This window comes from Aulonocara stuartgranti, assembly GCF_965226115.1.
Source record: "Aulonocara stuartgranti genome assembly, chromosome: 19".
NCBI classification, from domain to species: domain Eukaryota; kingdom Metazoa; phylum Chordata; class Actinopteri; order Cichliformes; family Cichlidae; genus Aulonocara; species Aulonocara stuartgranti.
This window is the reverse complement of record NC_138955.1, coordinates 21,685,129-21,698,396: the sequence shown is the minus strand read 5'-3', so window position 1 is coordinate 21,698,396 and position 13,268 is coordinate 21,685,129. Positions and strand designations below refer to the sequence as shown.

Below are 13,268 nucleotides of genomic sequence, written 5' to 3'. Positions count from 1 at the left end.
TTGCCTAGCAACGGAATAAAATGACCTGTTTTTTCCCTGTGAAGCAGTTGTTGTTTTCATTTCAGAGCCAGCAGCACGAACAGGCCGCGGCGTGGACACGTGAGTATTAATAACACGTGGACCCAAAGGACGCAGCGCTGCCGGCGTTCTGATGCAGGCACCAGGATGTGTTGGACTTGTGTGACCCGGGCAGCACATTTTCCTCTGAGCGTGTTTAAAGGTGACTTCTGTAATCACGCAGCGCAGCGCTCCATCCTCCTCCACCTTCCTCGATACCATTTCCCCTCCAACTCAATCACGTCCAGCGCGCCTCGCCTGCAGCTTTCTGCACATTTACAGAATCCAACATTCAATCAGGACATCATTCCCCCTCCAGTGGAAACGATCATATCTGAGCTTTGCTCTGATGCGTCACATGAAATGTACTTTCTACAGGCCTGAAAATAAAAACACAATAAAAGCAGAGGTGAATCGCCAGGTGTTAACCGCTGAACGCCTCGTGCATCATATTAGAAACAGACAGTTTCTGTCTACATCATCAGAGTGATTCTGTTTCCCTCGAAAACCTAAAGAAACAGAAAAATTACATTTTAAGGAAAAAACTGCAGATGTAGCAAATCTGACACAATAAAATTCTGATATGTAGTTTTTATATTTGGAAAAGTAAAACAAATAGCGAAAAACAAATGATTTTATTTTGAATAAACTGTTTTCATGCACATTTATTAGTGCTTTGCTTACAGTGCGCTGAGGTAAACAGGCAGTAACTGTTTGATAAAGGTCTGTGCTATTCTGTCACGTTTAGTCCTGAGTGTACCTGCAGCACGGCTCAGTCGTGAAGCTGTAGGATAGAGGTGTGACGGTGTTTGGATCATTACACGACAGTGCTGACACAGACAACAGGCTGCTCCGCCCATCTCCACCCCCTTTGAGAAAACCTTCTGATTGGCTGCCCCTCACAAACAGCAGGTATGTAGATGTCAGCATGTCTGCTCTCTGGGGCGTCATACATGTCCCTCCGTTGGATAAGCAGAACATCAAACAAAAATGCTTTTCCTTTTTTTTTTTTCTTTTTCTTTTACCAAGTGGATCATCATGGCCTTGCCATATTGGTCCATTTGATTGACCTTTATTATAATTATGAATTTATTTTATTTACAGTTGCTACAAACGGGACAGACATGACTGGGGGATAGGACAGGGAGAAAGAATGAAAGAAAGAGAGGGAGAGAAAGAAAACCAAAGGGGACAAGAGACGGTGAGAAGGGGGGGAAGAAAGAAAAAAAAAACAAACAAACAAAAAAAACAACAACAACAACAAAAAAACAACAACACCTGGGTCACCTGTATGGAGAAAAAAAACAGAAGAGAAAGCAAACAACAAAGAGCAACATAATAAAAAAAACGGCACCATCACAATAAACTAGCTAGCAGTAGATATCAGTAGATACTAAATAATAAACGATATTGTGCAGCACGCAAGATAGACAGCGCACAATGTGCTTTGAGGCAGCAGCCAAGAAAGCTGTAGTCCGCGTCTGTGAATACCCGTGTGTACACCTGTGTGCATACCGGTGTGGATCAGCATGCTTGTATTCCAAAGGTTTCTCCATGTAATGATCTGCTAGGGAGTGTGGGGAGCCACAGCCCCGTCCTCCAGGGTATGAAGCAGGTATGGAGGAGATCAAAACTCCAGACATCCAGAGGCCCCCAGAACACAAGAGACCAAGGAAGACCAACAGAGGGGCAGCTGCGCCACTGTCCCAGTAAGAGCTGAGGAGAGTCCCAGAAAAATGCTTTTCTTACTTTGAATTCAAATTAAATCTCTTCATCGAGTATCAGAGAATAAGAAACATCTCAGCGTCGCTCTGTTTCCAGTTTAGCATGTTAATAACAGCCAGAAAAGACTGACTCAGTGTTTTTAAGGCTGATGGAGCTCCTGCAAGTTTGGACAAACTCCAACCTACGGAGGAAAATCTGCAAATCATCCAAGAAAGAATCAAAAAAGGTAAAAGAAAGCTGTTTAATGCCAGGTTTGAGCAGATTCTTTTATTCATATCTCATTTCTACAAAACATATAAATCCTCTTCAGCTCATTTACTGACAAACAAACACAGAGAGAGGACGATTTTACCCTGCAGTTCCCCCAGCGTCCAGCAGAGGCAGCAGTGAGTCGGTCCCATAGACTCCCAGGTAAAATGAAACCTGCTCGCAGCCTGATGCACAAACTGTTTGGTCTCTAGAGACAATTTTCTCCCTCGTAACACCAGGTTAACTTGTATTAACTCATTATTATTATTATCATTATTAAGGTTTAAAGGTTGCATTAATGGGGGCGTGGCCTCTTTGACTGACAGTCGAGACACATTTCAGCTGCTTCCCTCAGCTCTGCACCTCGAGGTGGACGTCCTTCCAGCTGCAGGAGCACAAACGGTTAACGTGGCCTGAGGCGCTTCCAGAACAAACTGATTTGTGGGGCATGGGCGGAGCCTTTCACAGCCTCGACCCAAACATGTTCCCTCATCATCCTCATCAACGATGATGAGTGCTGCAATAAAATCTGTACATCTGCTCACACGGTACAAGCAGCGATGCATCTCGCAGGGGTCACTCTGCTTTGTGAGCATTTAAAGGCAGGCTGAGCGGTTACCAGGCAGCAGCTAAGCACCCTCACACTCCTCTCCTCCTTCCTCTGTGTTTCCCTGCATCAGGATTGGGATCACATCAGGGAATAATAAAGAGTTCTGATTAAAACGTGCCGCGCCCTCCTCGTGTCGCTTCCAGCAGTCTGGTGATCATGTCAGAGTGGGTGGGGTGAAAGGTCAGGCCATCCACCTCCATGGCCAGGTGACCAGTTTTCCCGCTTCGGATCCCAAACCGGACCAGAGTGGAGAGGAAGGACTCCTCCTGGATTTAGGGAGAGAGGGAGATGAGATCGTCCGCCAGCATTAACTACAGTCTATTTAATCAAGTCACGTTAGCTTCACGTTAGCTTCCTGCTGTGAGTATTTACAGGCACAGAGGCTCTAGATCAGGCTGCGGGGGCACATTTGGTGCTTGTTAATGAGTTATTAAGCATTTGTGTGTTACCTTTTCCACAGACGGCAGGTTAGTGGTCCAGTCCTGCAGCTGCTCCGTGGAGGTCACAGGTTCCAGTCCCAGCCCCTTCCTCAGGTAGCGCAGGTGTGCTGGGCAGGTGTGGAGCAGGTAGAGCCCGCAGGCCACAGCGTAGCCTCCCCAGTTAGACACGCCTGCAGGAGCACGGGAGGAGGTCAGAGAAGATGGAGCACAGGGTTAGTTCAAACTGACCTGCAGCTCACTCTAGTGAGCAGCATGATGCTGCGACAGCTGCTGTGTTCGCAGAGGCCGTACCTGCGGTGACGGCGTGGTCTGCAGGAACCTCACAGGCGATCAGACCGCCTTTGGGCATCAGGCTCTGCACCTTCTCCTTCACCTTCCCCATCCCCAGCTCGTTCCCACCATCACCGATTCCTGCACACACGCACACACAGACACACAAATCGTTCAGTCTCCTGTAAGGCTGAGTCGTGATTGGCTGCTGGATTTATCACAGAGTGTAATGATCAGATGGTGGGAGGGTTCCCGCCTGTGGTGCCGATTCCAGGTATGTGCTTGGCAGCGATGAACAGGTCGTCCACGGGATCCACCAGATGTTTGATGTTCACTGCTCTCATGTTGTAGTAGTTCCCATCTGCGGCGCGTCCGCTGCGCTCTATCGCCACCAGGTGGTCGAATCTGGTAACGAGCATCAGTGTCACATTAGAACCTGCAGCTGTACCTGTGCAGGTGTGAATAACAGGGGGCTGTATGCATGAGAAAGTTAAAGAACAGTCTGTGCACGTTTCCTGTTGTTTGGGCTCACGTGTGGTCTGATGATTCACAAACCTGCAGATTCTTCTTTCTCTGTTCAGCTGAACACTCAGAGATGCTTTTTATTTGTTTTTGAGGTTTTCTGCATTATGATGACATCATCGTAATGTTACACGTGTCCTTTTGCTTTGGTCACAGCAGCACTCCTGCTGCACACACCGCATGTCGTTATTTTATGGGCTCACGGGGTTTGAAGTCAGGTGACTCGTCACATGACAGTCCTCACGTGTGTTTGGACTCGCTGCAGAGGGTGGAGCAGGTCTGTGATGGAGAGCTGCTGATCTCTGACTGCGACTAGTAAACTGGACTTTTTCCCATCATGCACAGTTCAGCTGGACCAACAAATCCAGCCCATCCATGAAGGTGCCTCACACGCCAGCTCACCTGGGCTTGTTAGGGTCTCCATGGTGACACAGGAAGTGCCGCGCAGCGTCTGGACCACCGTCTTCAAATGTGACCAATGGGATAGCATCCTTCAGGACTCCTGAGGGTGACATCACAGCAGTTTCTTGCACTTTATTTTGAAAGTCACATTTTATTTTCTCATTCTGAACATTTCTAAATTAAATTCATCCCAGAGCAGATTTAAAACTCTCACCCGTCCTCACTGCTTCATCGATGATGGTGCGGTTCATCTCCAGCGCCCGGCGATCCGTCACCATGGTCACCTGTTTCCCCAGAGACAGCAGCATGGTTGCCATGGCAATTGCTCCTGGTGGGCCGTCGGTTTCATCGGGAGGGCTAAAGAGGAGACGCAAACGCTGAGAATCACCTGCGTTACTCGTGACCTCTCCCCCATCACAGACTGCAAACAAATGATGGAGGCAGCTTCTGACGCCACCGCCATCATTTGTTTACAGTCTGATATAATCCGATGTTGAACTTCCTGGTCACACAGAACCAGGAAGCTGTGTGTGTGTGTTTGTACCTGTGCATGTAGTGTGTTGGGAAGCCCGTTGTTATGGCAACAGAGGAGGAATGGGATAGAGCCAGACAGGAGCGCAAGAGTTCATCCTGAACGAATAAAGCTCTGATCCCTCGCTCACCTGCAGACGCACAGACACAAACGTTCAAACAAAGAAGAACAGGAAGTGGCGACCCGACAGGTGCTGCTCAGACGGGCAGGTAGGAGGACGACCACATGAAACTCCTGAGGAGCTCTGGCTGCAGGTGAAAGGACAACTAAAGTTCAGTCTGCAGGTAAACTGGCAGAAAAACCCCAAAAACTGTCCCTTCATTAAACACGCTGCAGGTGTAGTAGCCTCTGTGATGCACAATAATAAAAAGCAGCACCACCCGTATGACAGTAAAGGAGCTTCACGTGTCTGTGCGCGCGGCGTGGACGCCATGCACTGGTGTAACTGGCAGACTGTGAGGACTTTAAAGAATCCACAGCTGGTTTTTTATGGCCTGTTTGTTTTTCTGTAGAATAAACTTTAGTCGTGGACTCGGCTGAAACACCTGAGGAGCTTCATCAGGCTCTACCTGCTCCATCATCAGCTCAGTTATTCGCTCCTAAAAAAAAAGCATCCTGGGCCTTCTACCTGGATCTTCTCCGATCATCACCTCCAGCTGTCTGATCTTCGCCGCCGTCCCCTGAGAGACCAGGCTGTACAGCAAGGGATTCTGGGACACCTGGAAGCACAGGGGGGTCAGCTCAGGATGGGGTTTGGCCTCAGTGGGCGGAGTTATGGTGGAAGTAGGTGAGTCAGGAATGTCGGTGAGGAACATGCAGCCGGGCGAGTGGCTGAAGGCCAACGGAGGCTCTGAAAGAGACAAACTGTTCAGGTCCTCTGCAGGCTGTGATGTAAGCACAGTATCAGCCAATCAGAGTGCTCACTGCTGCTGAGGATCGCCTCAATCGCGGTCACACCACACGCCCAAAAGACTGTGACATCACCAGGCTGCAGCTCCACCGCATCACCATAATCCGGCCTGGACAGGTCCTGGATGCCGAGGAGAGCTACAGACACACACACAGACACACACACAGACACACTGTATATAAAAGATGGCCACAGTCATCTTGACACCACATTTTGAAGCCTCATCATCTGAGTTTTGTTCAGATTAGCTGAGGTGAAGCTAGCAGGCAGCTAGCAGCAACAGCCACCTGTGTCACCATCCACCTGTCAGTCACAGAGGCCATGCCCCTAATAATGCAGCCTAAACTGTTGTTCTGAAGAGACCTCAGAGGCCAAACAGTTTGTGTATCATCCTGTAAACATGTTTTCTCTGCTGTAAGGTTTTAACATGGAGACTGACTCACTGCTGCCTCTGCTGGCTGTTAGAGGAGCTGCAGGTGAGTGTGTGTGTGTGTACCTGGATCTCCTATGTGTACAGGAGCTCCATGTGCCAGTGGGTTGAGATGAGTGACCTTCACTGCTGCATCCAACAGAGCAGCTGGGACGGGACGCATCGTGACCACCAGAGGGCAGCTGAACGCTCCTGCAGGAACACAGGGAACTGCAGTCTGCACACACACACACACACACACACACACACACACACACACGAGCTGGTGGAGAAGCGTGATCCCAAATGTGCACTGTCACATGACCCCGCTCTACGCTCCTGCAGAGTTTCATCAGAATTCACTGAGAATTTCCGAGCTCGTGTTTAGCGACAGAATGACACAAGCGCTGCTGGTGGGCGTGACTACTCCCACTTCACTTCTACCCCTCGGACACTTCACGAGTGTGTCACAGTGAACGTGAAATAATTCAGGAAGTCGACTGGACCTGAGAGCATAAATGAATACTGAGAAAACACGACTGGTCATAAAATCACTGATGATGATCCAACCAAAACATCTGCTCGACTGACTGATCCTGTCACTGCACCCACAGTGCTTCAGCCGGAGCTGCACAGCACACTGTCAGCGACCCAGCGCGGCCCAGCGTACCCTGTACATGCTGACGTTCCTGCCCTGCTCCACGTTCCTGACGGGGACTCCGGCTTCTTTCAGTCGGCCCTCAAAGCCAAAGCTGCAGCCCAGATAGAAACACACCATGTCCGACCACAACCCGGGACGCTCCGCCTGCTGCCCGGGTGGAGACCTGCGTGGCAGAGGGAGGCTGATCACTGACTGTTATGCTACAGGAAACAACAGGTGAGGCAGGAAGCAGCAGCTTGTGTTTGTGCTTTAATGTCGAGTTTTCAGTGAAAGCAGCACGGAGGAGCTGGTGTAGAGTAATTCCTGGGATACAAGCTGAAAGCACGTTTAGATTTCAGGACAGATCCTGCCGGAGACGTCGCTATGCTTTAACCAGAGCCCATTTCAACAGTAAGTTATTACCAGGACGCAGTCACGGCTGAGGCTCAATGATTACCCCAACTCATGTTCAACATTACCTGTGTGCGTCACTGTACGTCTGCAGGCTGGAGACGGTTTTCACCAGCCGACCATCCTCATACACACAGTACTGCGAGATGTCCGTCCTACAGGAAACACAACCAGGAAACACTCGATCAGGAAAAATAAAACAGACACAGTCGGAAAGCTCCGCCCTTCGTTGGAGTCAGACGGGTATAGGGCAGAAAAATAAGAACTCTGTGAGCCCTCAGGCTTCTGGTCGATGCACCCGTGGTGTCACAGCACCTGCCGGCCCGGCCACCGTCCTCTCAGGCTGAGGGGCGTCCGAAACAAACATCCACCAAACCGTCTGTCTGGTCTGGCGTCTGTCTCTTCCTGCTCGCTCCTCTCAGTTTGCAGAAAAGAAGTTCAATCATTTCATCACATCAGGATCAAACACCTTCTTGTTTGTTCCAGCTTTTCTGAATCAAATTCAAAATGATCAGATTTTATAATGTGATGTGCTTGTTATCTGAGTAAACTCTGCTCTCGCCTCACAGGCGAGCGCTCCAAAGGTTACTGAGAGTCCGCAGGAGCTTTGTGCTGCATGGAGAACGATGTGAATGGACTCAGGAAATGTCTGTGATTTAAAATCATCGGCTCACAGAACCAAACGTAAACCTTCTGCAGCACGTCTGAGAGGACAGGAAGTCCTACCTGATGTCAGCGTGCTGAGCCAGAGGCGGACAGGAAGTCTCTCCCGACTGGCTGCGATAAAGGAGCGGCAGGGGGGCGGGGTTACTGCGACAGAAGGCATGGAAGTCATCGGCGAGCTGGTTTGGCAGGACGACCACATTAGCCTGCTGGTATCCTGAAACACACACACACACACGTTACAACAGAGAAAAACCAAGAAGCCCTGACCGTCCGGGCAGCTCTGCGGGATGACATCATCCTTTTCAGGCATTTCCAGAGCTCGTGGTCACCGGTTCCCGCTGAGGGCAGGAACCAATACGTCGACACCTCCACCCTCGCTGCACCGCACCAGCTCCAGCCTCCACACCAACCTGTCAATCAATCTGCTCAAACTCGTCAACATGACGTGTTGGAGGCAGAAAATCCTCGCCAACCCGGAGCGAGCACTCCACCCTTTTTCAGACTCGGAGCAGCTGTTTCTCATTCCTGCTGCTTCACCCTCGGCTGAAAAGCAGCCCAGAGGAAGCTGGAGGCTGCCAGTCAGCGAAGCCAGAAGGACCACATCCCAAGGACCCCAAACCCTCCACCGCCTGGCTGAGTCCAGCATGCACCTGACCTGATACCCCATACACGTCCACAACACTCATGGATACTAGCTGAGGATGACTCGAGAGTATACATGTTTACTATTAGAACAAGCTAACGTTCTTACTGGACGCTAATTCGCTAAAGCAGCTCCTTTACTAAACCAACAAATCAGCAGAAATTTCACCTCTAAGCTGTCCCGAGTCTGTCCTAAGCCTGTCCAGTTCAGATGATCTCTTACCGTTGGCTAATCCTGTTGTGGTCTTTATTCTGGGGTCTTTCTGCCGGATTAACTGCCTCAGATTAGCAGGACTCAGATTATTTAAATGTTCCGACTTCATCATCTCACACACAAGCATGTCAGTGAGCTGCTTCCTGTTTACCTGTCACGGAGCAGGAGGGGAAAGGCCTGAGAGAACAATGAGCTGCTCTTATCTGCTTCACCACAGTTAATGTTTGAGCGGGCAGCAGTCGATGAAGTTAATCTTTGAAACACTCCAGACTTTAAACCCCACTCACTCTTTTTCCTTCCCTCACTGCTCTCCTCCATCAGTGTTTTCTTTTGTGTGTGTGCGTGTATCACCTGTGTCCATGGCAGAGGTACGGATACCCCTGAGGTATCTGACGGCGCACCGAGCAGCTCTCACTGCAGACAGCATGCTTCTTCACCTAAACGTTAAAAAAATGTCATGAGTAACCTGAGGAATAGGCGAGCTGTCTGATTGGTTAATTCGCTGGTGAACAGCCAATGAAATATAATCTGTGGTAACACTTTGTGTACTTAGATTCAGACGCTTATTTATGTGAAACTTCCTAAACTGTCAGGACAGCAGAACATTGGTGTAGATGAAGCTGAGAGCAGGGATCGAACACCTGCCAGGTGAGGATTCATCAGGGTAACCCGCTCTGCTCGCTCCCGCTCATCTCCAACCATCACAGCAGGTCTCACTGCCACCTTTAAACCTCCTCCGGCACTCATACTGCTCTCCTTCTCCTCTCCTCCCTGCCTGCACTCACCTCTTTGCAGAGATGACGCCACCCGTCTATCACCACTGCAAACAGGAAGTGGCTCAGAGACCACCTGACAGTAAAGTTCAGGCTACACTGATCCGATACTTTGCACAAAATCAAAACTATTATATATCAAATTATACCTTCATGATGAATACAAGACATCACACTATTATTCCTCTTGTTTAATTATGAAGAATTATCTTACAAGGAAAAACTAAACCTGAAAAGTCAATACCCACATATTAAAATCTTCAATTAAGATTGAAAAAGGGTCAGGGTCCAGGAAGGGGTCAGGGCTAGGGTCAGGGTCCAGGAAGGCTGCACGCTTTCAGTGGGAGAAACATTTCGTCATCATCAGGTTTCGACTTTATAAACAGAACTTGTGCTCAATGGCTGACACTAGCACCCCTGACTCACAACGGGCTGTGAGGTCAGTTTATGATCAATGATATGCAAACTGTGATTGATCATTGATCGGCTATGACAGTGATCTTTGATCTGTCTATATAAGGTTGGAAACCTGCAGTCAGCTGAGACTGAAGAAGTCAGCTGGACGAGTTTCTCCCACTGTACACTACATTAAACATAGAAACTTCTATTTTAATATGAAAATCTCCGCTCGGAGGGAGCAAAGCTGACCGTTAAGCTAACGGTCCTAAAGTCCCTCCGACAGTGTGATTAAACTCACGGTGTGACGGTTTATCCGCGGAGTGTCGGGGTCGGTGATGACAGCTCCACAGGCTAACAGCTGCTAATAGCTAAGTCCGGGGCTGCAGCCTTCGAGGGCCCATTACGTCACAGCGAGGCGACGAAGGTTACTCCAGTGCCTCTGCGTCCTCAGTTTCCCGGATTTCAAGGACGTTGGCTGTGTCCCTGTTGTCCCAATTCAGGGTCTGCACGCTTGAAGTACGCATTTTAAGTGCGATTACGTCACCGCCACGCGACGGCTGTCCCAATTCGAAGTGTATTTCAAATGCATTTAAAAAACTGAAGTCAAGCAGATTTGCCACAATCTATGATGACATTTCCCATTTGCTACTATTTTGATCATTACCTCTATTGTGTATCAACCTGTGCTCTTTTTTAATTCTTCCCCGTTAATACTGTGAATTTTTGTCTAGCCCCCTCCCCCCATATCCTTGCTGTTAGTTTTGTTGTATTGACTGTGTTCTTTTTTTATTTATCCTCCACGAGAGTTCATTTGCACTATATTGTGTTATATTGTTTGTGACTGTATTGTTCCAATTGTTAATAAAAAAAAAATGAAAAATTCAAATGCATACTCCAAATGCGCCGTCGATTTCCCCAAATATCAAGCGTGGTCCGCAGTGTTGCCAACGCCTCAGTAAGGAAAATCGCTATTGGCTGTCCTAAAAGTCGCTAGAAGTCGCTAAATGACGTCATCGCCTAATTTGCACAATTGGTCATGCTAATGTAATTGTAACCTACTCGGTTGGACAGAGAAATATTAAATGCATCTAGAATTTATTTAGAACTACAAATTAAATTTCTTTTAGCAATTATTGTTTTTTTAATGTCATAATTCCAACCCTGCTCCTTTATCCGGGCTTGGACCGGCAAACGTGATCCGAAATAGGCACTCTGGTGGAGTTACTTTGTGTGTGTGTGTGTGTGTTCATAAGTAGTTTTAAACTTTGTGGTCCACAAAACAACATAACAGTAAAAGAAGAACTGACTGCGTTACAGTCAGTGCGGGAGCCCTGCCTGCCCTGATAGCAGCTGGGGGAAGACTATCCTCCGCCTGTGAGCGCTTTGGCACGGGTGAGGTGCCCAAGGCAGCACCCGCTGCTTATTGAGAGTAAGAGCGATACGCGCTTTCACGTCAAAAAGTCGTCATAAATAAGTCTCTAATAACGCCAGAAAAAGTCGCCAGATTTGTCGCTAGTCGCGTTTTAGAAAAAAATGTTGCTAAGGGGTCTGAAAACTCGCTAAATATAGCGACAAAGTCGCTAAGTTGGCAACACTGGTGATCCGGTGCACGCTTCGTGGTCCCATATATCCCACAATTCATAGCGCGGCGGTGGGTGTGGATAATTTTGTCGCAAAATACGACAGAAGGGAGCGGCTGAAGAGTGAACTGTCAAAAGTAAGTACTGAATATGATGTCACTAATTTATGTGCGAATGTTTAATAACGAAGAACATTAAAACATTACTGTTGGCCACATGTCGGCAAAGTTATGCAACATTAGCGATGTTTGTACTTTCAGGATTAACTTTGTTTTAAAGCCTTTACTTATATATATAGTCGACCTTAATCTTACAGAGAATGTGATGATTTTGTGGATAATTAAAGTCAGTCATATATCCACAAACACAACAAGCTAAAAGTCAGTGATGCTGCTCGGTTTGCAGTCCTGAATATCACGGCACAAGCAGGATTCACTGCACTGTTAATGTTAGCTATGTTATATTGCTGCCTCTGTTCGGTGGTGTCGAGCCAAACGGACTTTAACGTGTGTTTGAACGAGCTGACGGTTCACTCGTTAAGCTGAAAGAAAGATGCTTTAATCACAGCAGTCACACATGTGTCTACTGTACCATCTGGGAACTCTTCTTGTTTAGCACTCGTAATGACACAAACACTAAATCCTCCTTCTCTGGTGCTGTTGTGTAGCAGTGTATACACCTGAGACTGCCACCTGTCTGTCTGTCCTGCACTCTCTCTATTTCTTTCTCTCTGATTGTGGAATAAAAGTATGAACATGTGTTTATAAGTCACACTTGTGTTTGAATCCTGCAGCTTATCACACATTTGATTTCCATGTGTGACGACTGCAAGTGTCCAGAGTGAGGACAGACTGAGGGACCCACTGCTGTACATCATCTGTGAGGCTTTGCACCCCTGATGATCCACCAGGACAAACTCAGCAGTGTGTGAGGAAGAGGAGGAGGAAGAGCCAGCAGCAGCTGACAGATGGAGAGCATAGACAGACTGTTCCCTGTTTGTGAAGGACTGCTAGGAAAGTTTAGAATAACTAATTGTCTGTCCTGAATCAGTCTTATTAGGTAATGTTCAAATAATTTGATCATTCCAGTGTTTTCAGTGTGGGAGAAAGTACTCAGGGCCTTCAAGTTACACACTATGAAAGGCAGCAACAAGTTTAATGTTCAGAAACCTAAAGTATGTATCAGCAGCAGAATGGAGCTAAAATAAATGTTTGTTCCAGTATTTTGGATTAGTAGCACTGCTGTGTTTGTTGCATCATGTTGCTGTAATTGTTTATATGCTTTATATATTCTGAGCTAAGTTGATCTATAGTGTTACATCATATTCTATAAGGATGTTATGTGTTTGTAGACTTTCTGCCCAGTTTGACCCATTTAGCAGAAGCCAGCCTGTTTAAGGCTCTGATATCTATTCTGTATGACTTAAAGCAGTTATGACATGGTCTGATTTTCTCACCCAATAAAGGAATATTTCATATATCAGTCTATTCTTCATACCAAAACATGAAGTTAATCACAGCTTCAGACAAATTTAGTAATTTTATGAACTGAACATTGAAGACATTGAGATATGAGCTGTTGACAGGTCGGTCTTTATAATGAAGATCCGGTGTTCCCACTCTCCAGCGCTCTGTGTGAAAGCAGCTGCTAAAATGTGAAAATGATTAAAAAATGCTGTTTGGTGACCCGCTGTGGGTCCGCGGACCTGCTGTTAGATGGTGACGAGTCCGTAGGCGGGTGGAGCTGTCTGGGGTTGTTCGTGGCTCTGCAGCCGCTCACACAGAAAAATGGATAAATACTGTATTTGATTTAAATGC

The 13,268-nt window shown here is 47.6% G+C and overlaps 1 protein-coding gene and 1 long non-coding RNA gene across 3 annotated transcripts; one reads left to right on the top strand and one right to left on the bottom strand.

Annotated features, from left to right (window-relative positions):
• Window positions 1-2,034: 2,034 nt before the first annotated feature.
• On the bottom strand, window positions 2,035-10,376 carry dglucy (D-glutamate cyclase). Of its 2 annotated transcripts, none has more exons than XM_082516817.1 (15): window positions 10,170-10,376; window positions 9,051-9,136; window positions 7,904-8,057; window positions 7,246-7,332; window positions 6,797-6,950; window positions 6,214-6,364; window positions 5,732-5,854; window positions 5,436-5,657; window positions 4,820-4,937; window positions 4,490-4,632; window positions 4,276-4,375; window positions 3,608-3,756; window positions 3,373-3,492; window positions 3,091-3,251; window positions 2,035-2,907 (listed from the first exon to the last, which is right to left on the bottom strand). In XM_082516817.1, exons 2-15 carry the CDS (start codon window positions 9,124-9,126, stop codon window positions 2,749-2,751), a joined length of 1,917 nt encoding a protein of 638 aa, XP_082372943.1. In that variant the 5' UTR covers window positions 9,127-9,136; window positions 10,170-10,376; the 3' UTR covers window positions 2,035-2,748. The 2 variants fall into 2 exon arrangements, with proteins under 2 accessions (XP_082372943.1, XP_082372942.1); XM_082516816.1 differs by lacking the exon at window positions 10,170-10,376 and adding an exon at window positions 8,709-8,850.
• A 99-nt stretch (window positions 10,377-10,475) lies between these two features.
• LOC309695859 lies at window positions 10,476-12,933 on the top strand. The gene is made up of 2 exons (XR_014273251.1): window positions 10,476-11,588; window positions 12,245-12,933. It is a non-coding gene; the product is annotated as an uncharacterized lncRNA (long non-coding RNA).
• The last annotated feature ends 335 nt before the right edge of the window (window positions 12,934-13,268 follow it).

What these genes read in the sequence shown, in the direction of transcription:
- dglucy (XM_082516816.1), bottom strand. Translation starts at nt 8,826, where the DNA reads ATGCTTGTGTGTGAGATGATGAAGTCGGAACATTTAAATAATCTGAGT. An exon ending in ACGTACAGTGACGCACACAG is followed by an intron (nt 6,951 to 7,245) that starts GTAATGTTGAAC and finishes TCTGCCACGCAG; the next exon opens with GTCTCCACCCGGGCAGCAGG. An exon ending in GGAGACCCTAACAAGCCCAG is followed by an intron (nt 3,757 to 4,275) that starts GTGAGCTGGCGT and finishes GCTCGTTACCAG; the next exon opens with ATTCGACCACCTGGTGGCGA.